General features: G+C 41.1%; 1 protein-coding gene across 4 annotated transcripts; it reads right to left on the reverse strand.

The window, feature by feature from the left end:
• Positions 1 to 106: 106 nt before the first annotated feature.
• Positions 107 to 19,785, reverse strand: LOC109902899 (torsin-1A-interacting protein 2-like). 4 transcript variants are annotated; one of them, XM_031785471.1, is made up of 8 exons: positions 19,486 to 19,785; positions 9,275 to 9,529; positions 7,983 to 8,237; positions 6,691 to 6,945; positions 4,976 to 5,233; positions 3,251 to 3,508; positions 1,589 to 1,789; positions 107 to 1,391 (listed from the first exon to the last, which is right to left on the reverse strand). In XM_031785471.1, the coding sequence occupies exons 2-8, from the start codon at positions 9,489 to 9,491 to the stop codon at positions 613 to 615; spliced, it is 2,223 nt and encodes a 740-aa protein (XP_031641331.1). In that variant the 5' UTR covers positions 9,492 to 9,529; positions 19,486 to 19,785; the 3' UTR covers positions 107 to 612. The 4 variants fall into 4 exon arrangements, with proteins under 4 accessions (XP_031641331.1, XP_031641330.1, XP_031641332.1 ...); XM_031785470.1 differs by lacking the exon at positions 19,486 to 19,785 and adding an exon at positions 13,642 to 13,836; XM_031785472.1 differs by lacking the exon at positions 19,486 to 19,785 and adding an exon at positions 13,642 to 13,768 and having other exon boundaries at positions 111 to 1,391; positions 4,976 to 5,025; positions 6,738 to 6,945.
• Between the last annotated feature and the right edge of the window lie 1,868 nt (positions 19,786 to 21,653).

Consider the following 21,653-nt stretch of genomic DNA (forward strand, 5'->3'; position numbering starts at 1 on the left):
GCAGACCATAAACACTACTTTGCACCAGTCATGTAGCCATTTCTCTATTTCTGGAGAACGAGCCAGCACATGAGATACACACTCATTCTACGAACAACAGAATACACACATTCCCCATATTTTTTTATTTCCATTTAAGGCACATTGTTCTCGCCAAAGTCCTTGACAGGTGAGGCAATCTGGGTAATCCTGACAAAGTAAAGCCCTGGTTACAACATCAAAACACACACACACACACACCTCTTCTATAGACATATATAGGATCATTAAAATATGAGAGTAAACAGACTCATAATAATCACATCCTTCATTATTAACCCAATCTCATACATACAATACACACCCTGCAGTGTCTTCCTGATCACTAATTACTACATTACTGCAATGTCTCTCTGGGTGTGCATTTTCTTTTCTCCTTCTTGGCTCTGCCTTTTGTAGTAGACTTATAAACTTATAAAGTGGCAAGTGGTCAACCATTGCTGTTCTATTCACGTCCCTGTGTGCTGTGACCATTAAAACATCACAACTGATGATGATGATAGAAGTTTCATATAGTTGTTTGATTGGAGTATTAGAAGGTTAGTTTGGGTGCCAGTCTTCCTGCTCAACTCCCTATGGAATTGTGACACAGCCCCTCTGCTCTATCCTCTCCTCTGCTGCCACTGGCAGGACCAGGTGAGAGATGCGGCTCCACAGACCACTGAACTTGTCCAGGTCCATCAAGTCAAAGGCGGCCGGCTGGTCAGAGGAGAGGAACTTGTCCTGCAGGTGGTCATCCACCATCTCCTCCACGGCACTCAGTCCCAGGCTGGCCGGCAGCTCCTCCTCACCCCCCAGCAGCACGGTGAATATGAGCAAGGCCTCTTTGTAGGCTGCATTCTCGTGGTCACAGTAGCGGTAGAATATGATCGTGGAACCCGGGGGCAGCTCCTCAAAGCGGTGGATGACGGCTACGGGCTGGTCCCCCTCGAAGGCTTCCCCCAGCTGGGTGTCGATGTCCAGCTTGACCTGGTCGCTGTCCTGGCCAGCCTTGCTGGCCCCGTCGATGTGGAGGATGGACGAGGTGTTGAGGGCAGAGGAGAAGGCGGAGGCCAGCTGCAGGGCAAGGCAGTGCAGCGTCTTCTCCCCCCTGCGGCCTGCTGTCAGCATCAGGCTGACTGGCTCCGTGGGCCGGGTCGTCTGGAGGTGCCTCTCCAGGTGGATCCTGCTCCTCCTCCACAGCTCAGACCGCTGCCCAGGGAAAGCCACCTCCACCTTCTTCAACGCTCTGTGGAAGGTCTCTGTTCGGTTGAACACTGTGTTCTCAGGGCGAGACTCAGTGATGAAGCTCACAGCCACAGCCACCAGCAACACTAGAAGCATCAAAATGGTCACAGAACCTGTAGAAAAAGCTGAAACAGAAACAAAATAACTTGTTATTTGTGGTTCTGATTTCCATGGTTTAGAATTAGTCATGAGGGAGAATATATATATATATTTTTAAACACTATAGCCTATTTCCCTTGAATTGCAAGTGCCACATCAAATCAGTCAGAGACTACCTAGTGTCTACTAACCAATGAAAACAGAAAGGAAGTGGCAGTCTTACAGGATGGGTATTCACATTCTTTAGTAGCCCTCTGGTCTGTGATGAGGAGTGGAATCTGGGGCTCTACAGCTCCATCCTTATCTTCCTCTTCAGAGCCTCTCTTACTGCTCTCCACTTGGGCAGTGGCGTTGTTCTCCTCTGGATCACGGCCTGGCTGTTCCATCACTGCAGCAGAAGGCCCCGTCTCCTTTTTTACTAGAGCTACAGGAAACATAGAGGATGAACACAACAAGCAGTGCCTGGTGAAATTATTACACACCTCTTGCACCTCTCTGATTCAGAGGGGTTGGGTTAAATGTGGAAGATGCACTTCAGTTGTACTGCTGACTAGGTATCCCCCTTTCCCGCCATCAATTTAAATAACAAAAATAGATAAAATTAGATGTTTTTCCTACCGATCTACACAACCTACTCCACATTTTCAAAGGTAAAAGAAATGTTAGATTTTAGATGGAGATGTCTTGATTGTGTCTGTCTTTATACCCCAGAATTCATACTTGGCGGAGGCATCCTTGGCAGCCATTACAGAAGTAAATCATTTTGAATAAGATTCTACCAACCTCGCACAACTCTTAGGGCAACATACAGTGTACAAAACATTACATCTAAAAAAAGGGATTACATTGGATTGTTTTACCCTACAGATCTACTCCACATTCACAAAGTGAAATAAAATCCACTCCAAATCATCCATTCGGTTTGCAACAAAGCCGTTAAGTAATACTGCAAGACAACACTGAAAAGACATTTACTTGTTGGCCTAAATTACACACTAGATTGGGTCAAATCCAATACAACAGAGTAAAAACCCTCTGCATGTTCAAGTATTGTGATGGCAGCATCATGTTATGGGTATGCTTGTCACCAGCAGGGACTGGGGAGTTTGTCAGGATCAGAAGAAATATGAAAGGAACAAAGCTCAGGTAAAACGTTAAGAAAAAAACCCACCTCAGTCTTCTGAAAACTAAAACTATCCCAGGTTTAGAATTAAACTAAATATATTGCCAAGGACACACCAGAATGGCTTTCCAGTAGGTTGAGTGTTCCAGTCTCAGTCCGGACTTAAAATTGCTTAGAAATCAGAGACAAGTTTCAATATTGCTGTCCATCAATGATTCCTAACCAAATGAACTGAGCTGGAGCAAATTTGACAAAAACTATGGATATACACAGTGTAACAAAACATTAAGAACACCTGCTCTTTTCATGACAGACTGACCAGGTGAAGGCTTTGATCCCTTATTGATGTCACTTGTTAAATCCACTTCAATCAGTGTATGAATACAAGGAAGATGTTCTTAATGTTTTGTGCATCACTGGTTTTGGACATGAGGCCGTAGCCAATATGCATATCACATACACTTTGTCATGTAGGATATTTATAAAATGTAGGCTACATTAAACCTGTATTTATAAATTATTTCAATGTTGGCCTCGCTGATCCAATTCTGATCGTAGAAATTCCTTGAGATTGTGAAGTGTCATTTTCTTTTTTTACATATCCAGTTGGAAAACTGAAATCTATATTTTTTGGGTCCAACATTTTTTTTTTTTACTTGTCCTGGAAAGAGGACAAGTGTTAATGTCAAGACCTGCAAGAAGACAGAATCAGGGAATTAGACGGTACCATTGTTTGGGGGAGAAACATTCCACTTTTCTCACCTTCGGTATCAAGATCCTCCAAGTTCTGGCTCAAGATGCACACACTTGATGTATTTGGGGGTAAAGAGGAATCCTGGTTCTGGTTGCTCTGCTCTGCAGGAGTATCTCTATCTGCAGTTCTCTGCTCTACCTGAGCATCTTTCTCTGTAGAGTGGCTCTCACTGCTCTCCACTTGGGCAGTGGCGTTGTTCTCCTCTGGATCACGGCCTGGCTGTTCCATCACTGCAGCAGAAGGCCCCGTCTCCTTTTTTACTAGAGCTACAGGAAACAGAGGATGAACACAACAAGCAGTGCCTGGTGAAAGTATACACACCTCTTGCACCTCTCTGATTCAGAGGGGTTGGGTTAAATGTGGAAGATGCACTTCAGTTGTACTGCTGACTAGGTATCCCCCTTTCCCATTTTACTGCCATCAATTTAAATAACAATAATAGATTAAATTAGATGTTTTTCCTACCGATCTACACAACCTACTCCACATTTTCAAAGGTAAAAGAAATGTTAGATTTTAGATGGAGATGTCTTGATTGTGTCTGTCTTTATACCCCAGAATTCATACTTGGCGGAGGCATCCTTGGCAGACATTACAGAAGTAAATCCTTTTGAATAGGATTCTACCAACCTCGCACAACTCTTAGGGCAACATACAGTGTACAAAACATTACATCTAAAAAGGGATTACATTGGATTGTTTTACCCTACAGATCTACTCCACATTCACAAAATGAAATAAAAATCCACTCCAAATCATCCATTCGGTTTGCAACAAAGCCGTTAAGTAATACTGCAAGACAACACTGAAAAGACATTTACTTGTTGGCCTAAATTACACACTAGATTGGGTCAAATCCAATACAACACAAGTAAAAACCCTCTGCATGTTCAAGTATTGTGTTGGCAGCATCATGTTATGGGTATGCTTGTCACCAGCAGGGACTGGGGAGTTTGTCAGGATCAGAAGAAATATGAAAGGAACAAAGCTCAGGTAAAACGTTAAGAAAAAAACCCACCTCAGTCTTCTGAAAACTAAAACTATCCCAGGTTTAGAATTAAACTAAATATATTGCCAAGGACACACCAGAATGGCTTTCCAGTAGGTTGAGTGTTCCAGTCTCAGTCCGGACTTAAAATTGCTTAGAAATCAGAGACAAGTTTCAATATTGCTGTCCATCAATGATTCCTAACCAAATGAACTGAGCTGGAGCAAATTTGACAAAAACTATGGATATACACAGTGTAACAAAACATTAAGAACACCTGCTCTTTTCATGACAGACTGACCAGGTGAAGGCTTTGATCCCTTATTGATGTCACTTGTTAAATCCACTTCAATCAGTGTATGAATACAAGGAAGATGTTCTTAATGTTTTGTGCATCACTGGTTTTGGACATGAGGCCGTAGCCAATATGCATATCACATACACTTTGTCATGTAGGATATTTATAAAATGTAGGCTACATTAAACCTGTATTTATAAATTATTTCAATGTTGGCCTCGCTGATCCAATTCTGATCGTAGAAATTCCTTGAGATTGTGAAGTGTCATTTTCTTTTTTTACATATCCAGTTGGAAAACTGAAATCTATATTTTTTGGGTCCAACATTTTTTTTTTTTTACTTGTCCTGGAAAGAGGACAAGTGTTAATGTCAAGACCTGCAAGAAGACAGAATCAGGGAATTAGACGGTACCATTGTTTGGGGGAGAAACATTCCACTTTTCTCACCTTCGGTATCAAGATCCTCCAAGTTCTGGCTCAAGATGCACACACTTGATGTATTTGGGGGTAAAGAGGAATCCTGGTTCTGGTTGCTCTGCTCTGCAGGAGTATCTCTATCTGCGGTTCTCTGCTCTACCTGAGCATCTTTCTCTGTAGAGTGGCTCTCACTGCTCTCCACTTGGGCAGTGGCGTTGTTCTCCTCTGGATCACGGCCTGGCTGTTCCATCACTGCAGCAGAAGGCCCCGTCTCCTTTTTTACTAGAGCTACAGGAAACAGAGGATGAACACAACAAGCAGTGCCTGGTGAAAGTATACACACCTCTTGCACCTCTCTGATTCAGAGGGGTTGGGTTAAATGTGGAAGATGCACTTCAGTTGTACTGCTGACTAGGTATCCCCCTTTCCCATTTTACTGCCATCAATTTAAATAACAATAATAGATTAAATTAGATGTTTTTCCTACCGATCTACACAACCTACTCCACATTTTCAAAGGTAAAAGAAATGTTAGATTTTAGATGGAGATGTCTTGATTGTGTCTGTCTTTATACCCCAGAATTCATACTTGGCGGAGGCATCCTTGGCAGACATTACAGAAGTAAATCCTTTTGAATAGGATTCTACCAACCTCGCACAACTCTTAGGGCAACATACAGTGTACAAAACATTACATCTAAAAAGGGATTACATTGGATTGTTTTACCCTACAGATCTACTCCACATTCACAAAATGAAATAAAAATCCACTCCAAATCATCCATTCGGTTTGCAACAAAGCCGTTAAGTAATACTGCAAGACAACACTGAAAAGACATTTACTTGTTGGCCTAAATTACACACTAGATTGGGTCAAATCCAATACAACACAAGTAAAAACCCTCTGCATGTTCAAGTATTGTGTTGGCAGCATCATGTTATGGGTATGCTTGTCACCAGCAGGGACTGGGGAGTTTGTCAGGATCAGAAGAAATATGAAAGGAACAAAGCTCAGGTAAAACATTAAGAGAAAAACCCACCTCAGTCTTCTGAAAACTAAAACTATCCCAGGTTTAGAATTAAACTAAATATATTGCCAAGGACACACCAGAATGGCTTTCCAGTAGGTTGAGTGTTCCAGTCTCAGTCCGGACTTAAAATTGCTTAGAAATCAGAGACAAGTTTCAATATTGCTGTCCATCAATGATTCCTAACCAAATGAACTGAGCTGAAGCAAATTTGACAAAAACTATGGATATACACAGTGTAACAAAACATTAAGAACACCTGCTCTTTTCATGACAGACTGACCAGGTGAAGGCTTTGATCCCTTATTGATGTCACTTGTTAAATCCACTTCAATCAGTGTATGAATACAAGGAAGATGTTCTTAATGTTTTGTGCATCACTGGTTTTGGACATGAGGCTGTAGCCAATATGCATATCACATACACTTTGTCATGTAGGATATTTATTAAATGTAGGCTACATTAAACCTGTATTTATAAATTATTTCAATGTTGGCCTCGCTGATCCAATTCTGATCGTAGAAATTCCTTGAGATTGTGAAGTGATTTTTTTTACATATCCAGTTGGAAAACTGAAATCTATATTTTTTGTGCCCAACCTTTTTAAAAACTTGTCCTGGAAAGAGGACAAGTGTTAATGTCAAGACCTGCAAGAAGACAGAATCAGGGAATTAGACGGTACCATTGTTTGGGGGAGAAACATTCCACTTTTCTCACCTTCGGTATCAAGATCCTCCAAGTTCTGGCTCCCCTGACCACTTGATGTATTTGGGGGTAAAGAGGAATCCTGGTTCTGGTTGCTCTGCTCTGCAGGAGTATCTCTATCTGCGGTTCTCTGCTCTACCTGAGCATCTTTCTCTGTAGAGTGGCTCTCACTGCTCTCCACTTGGGCAGTGGCGTTGTTCTCCTCTGGATCACGGCCTGGCTGTTCCATCACTGCAGCAGAAGGCCCCGTCTCCTTTTTTACTAGAGCTACAGGAAACAGAGGATGAACACAACAAGCAGTGCCCGGTGAAATTATTATACACCTCTTGCACCTCTCTGATTCAGAGGGGTTGGGTTAAATGTGGAAGACACATTTCAGTTGAATACATTCAGATGACATTTACTTTTTGGCCTAAATTACAAACTAGATTGGGTCAAATCCAATACAACTGAGGAAAACCCTCTGCATGTTCAAGTATTGTGATGGCAGCATCATGTTATGGGTATGCTTGTCACCAGCAGGAACTAGGGTGTTTGTCAGGATCAGAAGAAATATGAAAGGAACAAAGCTCAGGTAAAACGTTAAGAAAAAAACCCACCTCAGTCTTCTGAAAACTAAAACTATCCCAGGTTTAGAATTAAACTAAATATATTGCCAAGGACACACCAGAATGGCTTTCCAGTAGGTTGAGTGTTCCAGTCTCAGTCCGGACTTAAAATTGCTTAGAAATCAGAGACAAGTTTCAATATTGCTGTCCATCAATGATTCCTAACCAAATGAACTGAGCTGGAGCAAATTTGACAAAAACTATGGATATACACAGTGTAACAAAACATTAAGAACACCTGCTCTTTTCATGACAGACTGACCAGGTGAAGGCTTTGATCCCTTATTGATGTCACTTGTTAAATCCACTTCAATCAGTGTATGAATACAAGGAAGATGTTCTTAATGTTTTGTGCATCACTGGTTTTGGACATGAGGCTGTAGCCAATATGCATATCACATACACTTTGTCATGTAGGATATTTATTAAATGTAGGCTACATTAAACCTGTATTTATAAATTATTTCAATGTTGGCCTCGCTGATCCAATTCTGATCGTAGAAATTCCTTGAGATTGTGAAGTGATTTTTTTTACATATCCAGTTGGAAAACTGAAATCTATATTTTTTGTGCCCAACCTTTTTAAAAACTTGTCCTGGAAAGAGGACAAGTGTTAATGTCAAGACCTGCAAGAAGACAGAATCAGGGAATTAGACGGTACCATTGTTTGGGGGAGAAACATTCCACTTTTCTCACCTTCGGTATCAAGATCCTCCAAGTTCTGGCTCCCCTGACCACTTGATGTATTTGGGGGTAAAGAGGAATCCTGGTTCTGGTTGCTCTGCTCTGCAGGAGTATCTCTATCTGCGGTTCTCTGCTCTACCTGAGCATCTTTCTCTGTAGAGTGGCTCTCACTGCTCTCCACTTGGGCAGTGGCGTTGTTCTCCTCTGGATCACGGCCTGGCTGTTCCATCACTGCAGCAGAAGGCCCCGTCTCCTTTTTTACTAGAGCTACAGGAAACAGAGGATGAACACAACAAGCAGTGCCCGGTGAAATTATTACACACCTCTTGCACCTCTCTGATTCAGAGGGGTTGGGTTAAATGTGGAAGACACATTTCAGTTGAATACATTCAGATGACATTTACTTTTTGGCCTAAATTACAAACTAGATTGGGTCAAATCCAATACAACTGAGGAAAACCCTCTGCATGTTCAAGTATTGTGATGGCAGCATCATGTTATGGGTATGCTTGTCACCAGCAGGAACTAGGGTGTTTGTCAGGATCAGAAGAAATATGAAAGGAACAAAGCTCAGGTAAAACGTTAAGAAAAAAACCCACCTCAGTCTTCTGAAAACTAAAACTATCCCAGGTTTAGAATTAAACTAAATATATTGCCAAGGACACACCAGAATGGCTTTCCAGTAGGTTGAGTGTTCCAGTCTCAGTCCGGACTTAAAATTGCTTAGAAATCAGAGACAAGTTTCAATATTGCTGTCCATCAATGATTCCTAACCAAATGAACTGAGCTGGAGCAAATTTGACAAAAACTATGGATATACACAGTGTAACAAAACATTAAGAACACCTGCTCTTTTCATGACAGACTGACCAGGTGAAGGCTTTGATCCCTTATTGATGTCACTTGTTAAATCCACTTCAATCAGTGTATGAATACAAGGAAGATGTTCTTAATGTTTTGTGCATCACTGGTTTTGGACATGAGGCCGTAGCCAATATGCATATCACATACACTTTGTCATGTAGGATATTTATTAAATGTAGGCTACATTAAACCTGTATTTATAAATTATTTCAATGTTGGCCTCGCTGATCCAATTCTGATCGTAGAAATTCCTTGAGATTGTGAAGTGATTTTTTTTACATATCCAGTTGGAAAACTGAAATCTATATTTTTTGTGCCCAACCTTTTTAAAAACTTGTCCTGGAAAGAGGACAAGTGTTAATGTCAAGACCTGCAAGAAGACAGAATCAGGGAATTAGACGGTACCATTGTTTGGGGGAGAAACATTCCACTTTTCTCACCTTCGGTATCAAGATCCTCCAAGTTCTGGCTCCCCTGACCACTTGATGTATTTGGGGGTAAAGAGGAATCCTGGTTCTGGTTGCTCTGCTCTGCAGGAGTATCTATATCTGCGGTTCTCTGCTCTACCTGAGCATCTTTCTCTGTAGAGTGGCTCTCACTGCTCTCCACTTTGGCAGTGGTGTTGTTCTCCTCTGGATCACGGCCTGGCTGTTCCATCACTGCAGCAGAAGGCCCCGTCTCCTTTTTTACTAGAGCTACAGGAAACATAGAGGATGAACACAACAAGCAGTGCCTGGTGAAATTATTACACACCTCTTGCACCTCTCTGATTCAGAGGGGTTGGGTTAAATGTGAAAGATGCACTTCAGTTGTACTGCTGACTAGGTATCCCCCTTTCCCATTTTACTGCCATCAATTTAAATAACAATAATAGATTAAATTAGATGTTTTTCCTACCGATCTACACAACCTACTCCACATTTTCAAAGGTAAAAGAAATGTTAGATTTTAGATGGAGATGTCTTAATTGTGTCTGTCTTTATACCCCAGAATTCATACTTGGCGGAGGCATCATTGGCAGCCATTACAGAAGTAAATCATTTTGAATAAGATTCTACCAACCTCGCACAACTCTTAGGGCAACATTCAGTCTACAAAACATTACATCTAAAAAGGGATTTGGTGTGCCCCTGGTGACTCGTTGGGCAGGTCGCACCACCCTCTGGAGAGCCCTGCGGTTGTGAACGGTGCAGTTGTCGTACCAGGCAGTGATACAGCCCGACACATTGGTGCGGCCTGCCCAACGAGTCACCAGGGGCACACTGCCTGCCCTCCAGAACAACTACAGCGCCCGTTGTCACAGGAAGGCCAAGAAGATCAAGGACCCCTGCTACCCGAGCCACAGCCTGTTCATCCCACCATCATACAGAAGGCAAGGTAAGTACAGGTGCATCAATGCTGGGACAGAGAGACTGAAAAACAGCTTCTATCTCAAGGCCATCAGACTGTTAAATAGTGCGCCCAGTACCTTGCCCTGAACTTTAGTCCCTGTCATTAGCCGGCTATCAACCGGTTACTCAAACCTGCACCTTAAACGCTGCTGTCTTATGTACAGACATGAAACACTGGTCAACTTTAATAATGTTTACATATTGTTTTAGCCACTTCATATGTATATTGCATTCTAGCCCATTCTACTTAACTGTTGCTGTCCATATACTATTCTATGTGTTTTTCCAGATTTACTACATATGCAATCCACATACTGTCTATAAATCCCCCACCCACACACACACACACCCACCCACACCCACACCCACACCCACACACACACACACACACACACACACACACACACACACACCACCCACACACACACACCACACACACACCACACACACACACACACACACACACACACACACACACACATAGCTCGTTCTTAATTACATTCTTTGACTTTTTAGATGCATGTGTTTGTTGTGAATTGTTAGATATTAGTTGACTTTTGGAGCCAGAAACACAAGCATTTTGCTACACCCACAATAACATCTGCTAAATGTGTACGCGACCAATAACATCTGCTAAATGTGTACGCGACCAATAACATCTACTAAATGTGTATGTGACCAATAACATCTGCTAAATGTGTACGTGACCAATAACATCTGCTAAATGTGTACGTGACCAATAACATCTGCTAAATGTGTACGTGACCAATAACATCTGCTAAATGTGTACGCGACCAATAACATCTGCTAAATGTGTACGCGACCAATAACATCTGCTAAATGTGTACGTGACCAATAACATCTGCTAAATGTGTACGTGACCAATAACATCTGCTAAATGTGTACGCGACCAATAACATCTGCTAAATGTGTATGTGACCAATAACATCTGCTAAATGTGTACGCGACCAATAACATCTGCTAAATGTGTATGTGACCAATAACATCTACTAAATGTGTACGCGACCAATAACATCTGCTAAATGTGTACGCGACCAATAACATCTGCTAAATGTGTACGCGACCAATAACATCTGCTAAATGTGTACGCGACCAATAACATCTGCTAAATGTGTACGCGACCAATAACATCTGCTTAATGTTTACGCGACCAATAACATCTGCTAAATGTGTACGCGACCAATAACATCTGCTAAATGTGTATGTGACCAATAACATCTGCTAAATGTGTATGTGACCAATAACATCTGCTAAATGTGTACGCGACCAATAACATCTGCTAAATGTGTATGTGACCAATAACATCTACTAAATGTGTATGTGACCAATAACATCTACTAAATGTGTATGCGACCAATACACTTGATTTTGGAAATCATGATCGATAAGAAACGGGTCCCTTTAGAACTGGACAAAAATATTTTTAAAACGCAACATGCAACAATTTCTAAGATTTGACTGAGTTACAATTCATGTGAAGAAATCAGTCAATTTGAAATAAATTGGTTGTGGAAATCATTAGGGCCTAATCTGTGGATTTCAAATGACTGGGAATACAGATTCGCAACAGATGGTCACAGATACCTTAAAAAACAACGGTAAGGGTACCACTTGCCAGGTGGTAGCAGAGAGAACGGTCTATGACTTGGCTGGCTGGAGTCTGACCATTTGTAAGGCCTTCCTGTGACACCGCCTGGTATAGAGGTCCTGGATGGCAGGAAGTGCCTTGCGGTTGGATGCAGAGCAGTTGCTATACCAAACGGTGATGCAGCCAGTCAAGATGCTCTCAATGGTGCAGCTGTAGAACTTTGAGGATCTGAGGGCCCACGCCAAATCTTTTCAGCCTCCTCAGGCTTGTTGTTAAGTTAGGTAATTGGCACCAGGCGTGTCCATACAGCCTTTCCCTAGTTAAAGTTCACCCCATTCATAGAAACGAACTACCTTTAGTGCCTATGATGAAGGCATCTTCTTCCCGAGTTCTGTTAACAGCCCCAATGCTCGGTGTGAACGTTAACACGCATTGTTTGAGGTACAGTTTTGGAAACATAAGGAAAAGTTATTTATTTATTTATTTATTTATTTATATATATATATATATATATATATATATATATATATATATATACACATACACACACATCTTTCATATCGGCAAGAAATAATTTTTCCTAAAACAAAGGTTAAATTACTACACCATATCACCATGTTACAGCGTGTATACAGAAGACAGGCAGAAGACAGAGGCAACCACATGTGCTAACTAGCTATCTAGAATGCTCCTGTGCTAACTAGCTATCTAGAATGCTCCTGTGCTAACTAGCTATCTAGAATGCTCCTGTGCTAACTAGCTATCTAGAATGCTCCTGTGCTAACTAGCTATCTAGAATGCTCCTGTGCTAACTAGCTATCTAGAATGCTCCTGTGCTAACTAGCTATCTAGAATGCTCCTGTGCTAATTAGCTATCTAGAATGCTCCTGTGTGTAATGAAAAGATGCCAGAAATATGTAATAAACTGTCAGCTGCAACTGTGTTAAAGATTAGACTTGATTTGTTTAATTCGTTTAAGCCTGTTAAAACAGTGTACAGTAAGTGTATATTTAGCATTTGTGAAATTATTTTGATGTTTCTAGAACCATATCACAATTGAGAATCGATTCACGTTTAGATGGAGTCATTATTTTGCCAGAGCTAATCTACCTCTGAAAATAACACAATGTCCTTGGACCAAGGAGTAACGCAGTAGGCACGCCTATACTCTGGTTTAAAGATTTAATGTCACTTTTTGGACGACCCAATAAAATACACATAGAAGTGTGTTATAGATCTGTCAGTCATTGAACGCAAGTTTAGGAAGCGGTATATCTGTTCTATGCTTCCCCGTTCTTAGAGATTCTTCGGGATTTTGACAATAAAGCCCTTTATCTACTTCCTCATAAGATGAACCATGGATTCCGTTTGCTGTTTGAAGGTAGTTGTTAACTAGCTTCCTTCATACTGGATGCAGACACAAAAGTGGTAACCATAAATTCATCTGACATTAGGGAAGTAGATAAGGGCCTTAATGGCCAAAATCCCGAAGTGTCCCTTTAATTTTTGTTTTGCTCTTCTACTTTAGGTTTTGTACACCAGCTTCAAAAAGCTGAAAATACAATATTTTGGGATACATATTTCACAACGGTTTAGATGGTGCGATGATTCTGTACACTTAGTGCTTGTTTTGTCACATAAACTTAAATTAGGCAAACTGTTAGAATTTTAGCAAACAGAAAATGGCGGAACGATTTCTGTTTACCTGAAGTGATATTAAGTTAGTGTTGCTAGCTATTAGTATAAACACTGTTGTGGTTATTTAACGTAATTGTTTGCATTTCTATAGTGTTATGAGTATACTTACCCACTGTATCGCCTTCCTCAGATAAATATCCGCTTTAAATTTGCCTCTTGGTACAGAGGAGAAATAGGAAATGTCGCAGAATGACCGCTTATAGCCGGAACATAGATTCGTTAGCAATTTTTTTCCAACGAAATCTGTGGAACGTGTCACTTATTTCCGGTGTTCTGTCGAAACGGCCCCCCCTAGAAAACGCTTCTGAGAACGATGTAGCTAGCTAGTCTAAATATTTAATTTGCGCTATACGGTATAATTTATAGTGGAACCATGGATCCTAAGATTTTACTAAACAACCCTACTCAACCAGCGAGGAGGTCGACAAAACAATTGACGAATGTTTTGTCAAACAGGCAGCTACCTAATTCCATCTACACTGAGCAAAAATATAAACGCAACATGCAACAATTTCAAAGATTTTATAGAGTTACAGTTCAAATGAGTAAATCAGACACTTTAAATGAATTCATTAGGGCCTATTCTATAGATTTCAAATGACTGGGAATATACAGATATGCATCTGTTGGTCACAGATTGATAGTAAAAAAAAAAATAAGTAGGGATGTATATCAGAAAACCAGTCAGTATCTGGTGTGACCAACATTTGCCTCATGCAGCGCCACATCCGGTTGATGATTGTTGCCTGTGGAATGTTGTCCCACTCCTCTTCAATGGATGTGCAAAGTTGCTGGATATTGGCGGGAACTGTAGCACACTGTTGTACACAATGATCCAGAGCATCCCAAACATGTTTAATGTGTGACTGTCTGGCGAGTATGCAAGGCATGGAAGAACTGGGACATTTTAAGCTTCCAGGAATTGTGTACAGATCCTTGCGACATGGGGCTGTGCATTATCATGCTGAAACATGTGGATGTTGGTGGATGAATTGCACGACAATGGGCCTCAGGATCGTGTCACGGTATCTCTGTGCCATCGATAAAATGCAATTGTGTTTGTTGTCCGTAGGTTATGCTTGCCCATACCATAACCCCACCATTCCCCATGGAGCAGTCTGTTCACAACGTTGACATCAGCAAATCCACTCACCCACACGACACCATTCACACTGTCTGCCATATTCCCAGTACAATTGAAACAGTGAACAGCATCAGTGAAAAGCACACTTGTCCAGCAGGCCAGGAAGGTGAGCATTTGCCCACTGAAGTCGGTTAAGATGCTGATCGGCAATCAGGTCAAGACCCTGGTGAGGACGATGAGCACGCAAATGAGCTTCCCTGAGACAGTTTTGTACAGAAATGAATTGGTTGTGGAAACCCAGAGTTTCATCATCTGTCCGTGTGTCCACCCCCCCCCCACCATAATGTTTTATATATTTATTATTATTATATTTATACAGTACCAGTCAAAAGTTTGGACACACCTACTCATTCAAGGGTTTTTCTTTATTTTTTACTATTTTCTACATTGCAGACTAATAGTGAAGACATCAAAACTATGAAATCACACATATGTAATCATGTAGTAACCAAAAAAGTGTCAAACAAACCAAAATATGTTATTTGAGATTCTTCAAAGGAGCCACCCTTTGCCTTGACAGCTTTGCACACTCTTGGCATTCTCTCAACCAGCTTCATGAGTAATGCTTTTCCAACAGTTTTGAAGGAGTTCCCACATATGCTGAGCATTTGGCTTCTTTTCCTTCACTCTGCGGTCCAACTCATCCCAAACCATCTTAGTTGGGTTGAGGTCGGATGATTGTGGAGGCCAGGTCATCTGACGCAGCACTCCATCACTCTCCTTGGTCAAATAGCCCTTACACAGCCTGGAGGTGTGTTATGAGTCATTGTCCTGTTAAAAAACAAATGATAGTCCCACTAAGCGCAAAGATGGGATGGCATATTGCTGCAGAATTCTGTGGTAGCCATGCTGGTTAAGGGTGCCTTGAATTCTAAATAAATCACAGACAGTGTCAGCAGCAAAGCACCATCACACCTCCTCCATGCTTCACAGTGAGAACCACACATGCAGAGATCATCCGTTCACCTACTCTGTGTCTCACAAAAACACGGTGGTTGGAACCAAAAAATCTCACATTTGGACTCATCAGACCAAAGGACAGATTTCCCCCGTTCTAATGTCCATTGCTCGTATTTCTTGGCCCAAGCAAGTCTCTTCTTTAATTTGTGTCCTTTAATAGTGGTTTCTTTGCAGAAATTCAACCATGAAGGCCTGTTTCCACCTGGCTACTCCTACCCCGGACAACAGCACTGCACCCCCAACAGCAACTCGCCCAAGCCTTCCCCATTTCTCCTTCTCCCAAATCCATTCAGCTGATGTTCTGAAAGAGCTGCAAAATCTGGACCCCTACAAATCAGCCGGGCTAGACAATCTGGACCCTTTCTTTCTAAAATTATCTGCCGAAATTGTTGCCACCCCTATTACTAGCCTGTTCAACCTCTCTTTCGTGTCGTCTGAGATTCCCAAAGATTGGAAAGCAGCTGCGGTCATCCCCCTCTTCAAAGGGGGGGACACTCTTGACCCAAACTGCTACAGAACTATATCTATCCTACCGTGCCTTTCTAAGGTCTTCGAAAGCCAAGTCAACAAACAGATTACCGACCATTTCGAATCTCACCATACCTTCTCTGCTATGCAATCTGGTTTCAGAGCTGGTCATGGGTGCACCTCAGCCACGCTCAAGGTCCTAAACGATATCTTAACCGCCATCGATAAGAAACATTACTGTGCAGCCGTATTCATTGATCTGGCCAAGGCTTTCGACTCTGTCAATCACCATATCCTCATCGGCAGACTCGACAGCCTTGGTTTCTCAAATGATTGCCTCGCCTGGTTCACCAACTACTTCTCTGTTAGAGTTCAGTGTGTCAAATCGGAGGGTCTGCTGTCTGGACCTCTGGCAGTCTCTATGGGGGTGCCACAGGGTTCAATTCTTGGACCGACTCTCTTCTCTGTATACATCAATGAGGTCGCTCTTGCTGCTAGTGAGTCCCTGATCCACCTCTACGCAGACGACACCATTCTGTATACTTCCGGCCCTTCTTTGGACACTGTGTTAACAACCCTCCAGGCAAGCTTCAATGCCATACAACTCTCCTTCCGTGGCCTCCAATTGCTCTTAAATACAAGTAAAACTAAATGCATGCTCTTCAACCGATCGCTACCTGCACCTACCCGCCTGTCCAACATCACTACTCTGGACGGCTCTGACTTAGAATACGTGGACAACTACAAATACTTAGGTGTCTGGTTAGACTGTAAACTCTCCTTCCAGACCCATATCAAACATCTCCAATCCAAAGTTAAATCTAGAATTGGCTTCCTATTTCGCAACAAAGCATCCTTCACTCATGCTGCCAAACATACCCTTGTAAAACTGACCATCCTACCAATCCTCGACTTTGGCGATGTCATTTACAAAATAGCCTCCAATACCCTACTCAACAAATTGGATGCAGTCTATCACAGTGCAATCCGTTTTATCACCAAAGCCCCATATACTACCCACCATTGCGACCTGTACGCTCTCGTTGGCTGGCCCTCGCTTCATACTCGTCGCCAAACCCACTGGCTCCATGTCATCTACAAGACCCTGCTAGGTAAAGTCCCCCCTTATCTCAGCTCGCTGGTCACCATAGCATCTCCCACCTGTAGCACACGCTCCAGCAGGTATATCTCTCTAGTCACCCCCAAAACCAATTCTTTCTTTGGCCGCCTCTCCTTCCAGTTCTCTGCTGCCAATGACTGGAACGAACTACAAAAATCTCTGAAACTGGAAACACTTATCTCCCTCACTAGCTTTAAGCACCAACTGTCAGAGCAGCTCACAGATTACTGCACCTGTACATAGCCCACCTATAATTTAGCCCAAACAACTACCTCTTTCCCAACTGTATTTAATTTTAATTTATTTATTTATTTTGCTCCTTTGCACCCCATTATTTTTATTTCTACTTTGCACATTCTTCCATTGCAAAACTACCATTCCAGTATTTTACTTGCTATATTGTATTTACTTTGCCATCATGGCCTTTTTTGCCTTTACCTCCCTTCTCACCTCATTTGCTCACATTGTATATAGACTTGTTTATACTGCATTATTGACTGTATGTTTGTTTTTACTCCATGTGTAACTCTGTGTCGTTTTATCTGTCGAACTGCTTTGCTTTATCTTGGCCAGGTCGCAATTGTAAATGAGAACTTGTTCTCAACTTGCCTACCTGGTTAAATAAAGGTAAAATAAAAAAATAAAAGTACAAATTCACGCAGTCTCCTCTGAACAGTTGATGTTGAGATGCGTCTCTTACTTGAACTCACATGTTACTTGAACTCACATTTATTTGGGCTGCAATCTGAGGTGCAGTTACCTCTAATTAATTTATCCTCTGCGGCAGAGGTAACTCTGGGTCTTCTTTTCTTTTGGCGGTCCTCATGAGAGCCAGTTTCATCATAGCGCTTGATGGTTTTTGCAACTGCAATTGAAGAAACTTTCAAAGTTCTTGAAATGTTCCGGATTGACTGACCTTCATGTCTTAAAGTAATGATGGACTGTTGTTTCTCTTTGTTTATTTGAGCTGTTCTTGCCATAATATGGACTTTGTCTTTTACTAAATAGGGCTATCTTCTGTATACCACCCCTACCTTGTCACAACACAACTGATTCGCTGAAACGCATTAAGAAGGAAAGAAATTTCACAAATTGACTTTTAAGAAGGCACACCTATTAATTGAAATGCATACCAGGTGACTACCTCATGAAGCTGGTTGAGAGAATGCCAAGAGTGTGCAAAGCTTTCATCAAGGCAAAGGGTGGCTACATGGAAGAATCTCAAATATCAAATATATTTTGATTTGTTTAACACTTTTTTGGTTACTATATGATTCCATATGTGTTATTTCATAGTTTTGTTGTCTTCACTATTATTCTACAATGTAGAAAATAGTAAAAATAAAGAAAAAACCTTGAATGAGTAGGTGGGTCCAAACTTTTGACTTGTACTGTATATATTTTTTGAGCTCAATCCAGCTTTAAACTTACTTATGAAAGTTGTAATAGTAGAATGTATTGGGTATTGCATCATCAGTTCTTCTTTCATGTTAGTCATTGCATACCTTAGAGAGCTATTTATAACTTGCCTGAAATATCCAGATCAACTAGCCCATTTCAGCTTATGTTTAGTTAGGTTTTTTAGCCCATAGATATTGTTGTAATTTTTTTCTCTCACTCAAATAGCACATGAATACATATTACGCATGTATAGCACTGCAAGAAAATGTGCTTTAAAACTGCAACAAAAGTCAAAATTGGATATATCGTAAAGACTCATGAAATCAAAAAATATGCTATCTCTTCATTAGCAGTCATTAAAAGTATTCACATGGTCCTCATTAATTGGCTTAACCCGGCGCTAACGTTACTCATTAATTAGCTTAACCCGGCGCTAACGTTACTCATTAATTAGCTTAATCCGGCGCTAACGTTACTCATTAATTAGCTTAATCCGGCGCTAACGTTACTCATTAATTAGCTTAACCCGGCGCTAACGTTACTCATTAATTAGCGTAACCCGGCGCTAACGTTACTCATTAATTAGCTTATTGAAGCTACATACCTAGCTAAGAATTTAGTGTTTCAATTTAATTTGTTATGAGTTAGCTAGTAGCTAGCTAAGTCAATGGTTAACCAGTCAAAAATGTGGAAGTTGGCGGTCAGATATAGAGATATAAATATATATATAGTTGTGAGAAGGATATATAAATATATATATAGAGAGAGAGAGATATACAGTATATAGAGATATATATGTATCCATCTTGGATGTAATGTTTCGCTTGCGTTATTGTCACTCACTAAACTCCTTTTCTCACCTTCGCCAGAAGATACTGTAAAGTTGACACCCACAGATCCGCTGAAGAGGAGGAGGGAAGAGAACAAGATCCCATCCTCACCTGTCGATTGCCAAAGCAGAGTTGCAAAGAAAAAGCCACATCTCAGACTGGCCTATAAAAATAAAAGATTAAGATGGGCAAAAGAACACAGACACTGGACAGAGGAACTCTGCCTAGAAGGCCAGCATCCCGGAGTCACCTCTTCACTGTTGACGTTGAGACTGGTGTTTTGCGGGTACTACTTAATGAAGCTGCCAGTTGAGGATTTGTGAGGCGTCTGTTTCTCAAACTAGACACTAATGTACTTGTCCTCTTGCTCAGTTGTGTACCGGGGCCTCATTCCTCTTTCTATACTGGTCAGGGCCAGTTTGCACTGTTCTGTGAAAGGATTAGTACACAGGGTTGTTCGAGATCTTCAGTATCTTGGCAATTTCTCACATGGAATAGCCTTAATTTCTCAGAACAATAATAGACTGACAAGTTTCAGAAGAAAGTTATTTGTTTCTGGTCATTTTGAGACTGTAATCGAACTCACAATTGCTGATGCTCTAGATACAATGCAAATTAATTATTTGAAAATCATACAATGTGATTTTCTGGATTTTTGTTTTAGATTCGGTCTCTCACAGTTGAAGTGTACCTATGATAAAAATGACAGACCTCTACATGCTTTGTAAGTAGGAAAACCTGCAAAATAGGCAGTGTATCAAATACTTGTTCTCCCCACTGCACATATTTATTACAAAAAAAAAATATCTGTCCTTCACTGAGAGAAGGGGTCAGAGGTTATATTAGTGTCCGCACCATAGACCGTATTGAAAACGGGAAACAAGCGTTTCCCAGAAATGACTTTAGTCTGGAATGTTCTTTGTTAAGAACTTCCTCCTAACCTCTGTGTAGTGTGTTGATTAACTACCCAGGAGACTTTCTATCTTATAGATATGGAATGACAAACTCCTGTCTCTTCCTTGCAGGACATACGTCAGTCTTGATATGCTTGATAGAGGGGATCTCCAGCTTTCCTTCTCAGTGAGGCTGTTTCCATGTTGATTAGGTTGTTGAATTAATGTCATGATAGACTCATATATTAAATCTACTCATTTACCTCAGATCTCAAAAGAGTGTTTTAGTTGTTTTGTCTGACCATGAAACAAGCCAAACAGATATTTTTGCATTACTCCTTTTCCTGTTAATTAAAATTAGGCCAGACAAAAAAAAAAGTATATTATTTCCATATTTTTATACTTAGAATATGAAAAATGCTAATCTGTGACATCTGAAAGGTTATCATTACTAAGACAAAAGTTTTAACTATTATTTATTTTTTACTAAATTGCCAAAAAGTTGAACAAAATCACAGCAATTGTTATTCTGTTTGTTATATCAGTCAATCCCTGTCAATTGTAATGTTTTGTTTTGTCTTTGGATTAAAGTATCAACAGGAGAATTCTCTCAATGTTCAGCACAAGCAGACAACTGATTGTGTGTATGTTTGGGTCAGTGGAGTCTCCTTAGAGGAGAAAGGGGAGACTGATTGTGTGTATGTTTGGGTCAGTGGAGTCTCCTTAGAGGAGAAAGGGGAGGAACATCCTCCTCACTGAATTGCATACATTTATTGCCACCGGGGCCCACTGGTGTAACTGCTAAACTGCTTTCTGACTGTATACTGTGCTGTGTGATTGGTAGCGGGTTTACTAACGCGTTAGTTCGAGTAGCTATGTTGACTATGATGTGACAACGATGTAGGCTGTGTGTAGCAGTTATAGCAGTCACGTTATGAGGGTTAGGCTTGGAAAGTGTTTTTTTGCCTGGTCACAGACAGCTGATGTGTTGTGCACTGAAGTCCACAAGCCAAGGGGAAAGGTGATAGGTGGAGAGCGCTTAGAAAGTTGTGAGAAGGAATTATAAATACAACGAGCAAAGTGATCGTGCTGTTTTGAAAAGTGAACTGTGTATTCATTCCGCTGATTCTGTTGAAAAACTTTTCTTCAACGGAAGCAAACGGAACGGGATAAAATACATTCTACTTATCACTAAAGTAAATATTAGGCTACTTATTCATATAGCATGCATGACTTTTCAAACTCAATGAAAGACCTACATCTACATGGTTTTGAGTAAAGCCAATTTGACAAGAGGAGCTCTAG

The sequence above is a fragment of the Oncorhynchus kisutch genome, linkage group LG13 (genome assembly GCF_002021735.2).
Source record: "Oncorhynchus kisutch isolate 150728-3 linkage group LG13, Okis_V2, whole genome shotgun sequence".
Lineage (NCBI taxonomy): Eukaryota > Metazoa > Chordata > Actinopteri > Salmoniformes > Salmonidae > Oncorhynchus > Oncorhynchus kisutch.

Coding starts and splice junctions, on each gene's coding strand:
- LOC109902899 (XM_031785471.1), bottom strand. CDS start 9,491: ATGGAACAGCCAGGCCGTGATCCAGAGGAGAACAACACCACTGCCAAA. Junction 5,234..6,690: donor GGAGGATCTTGATACCGAAG/GTGAGAAAAGTG, acceptor TGTTTCCTGTAG/CTCTAGTAAAAAAGGAGACG. Junction 1,392..1,588: donor AGAATGTGAATACCCATCCT/GTAAGACTGCCA, acceptor TTTCTGTTTCAG/CTTTTTCTACAGGTTCTGTG.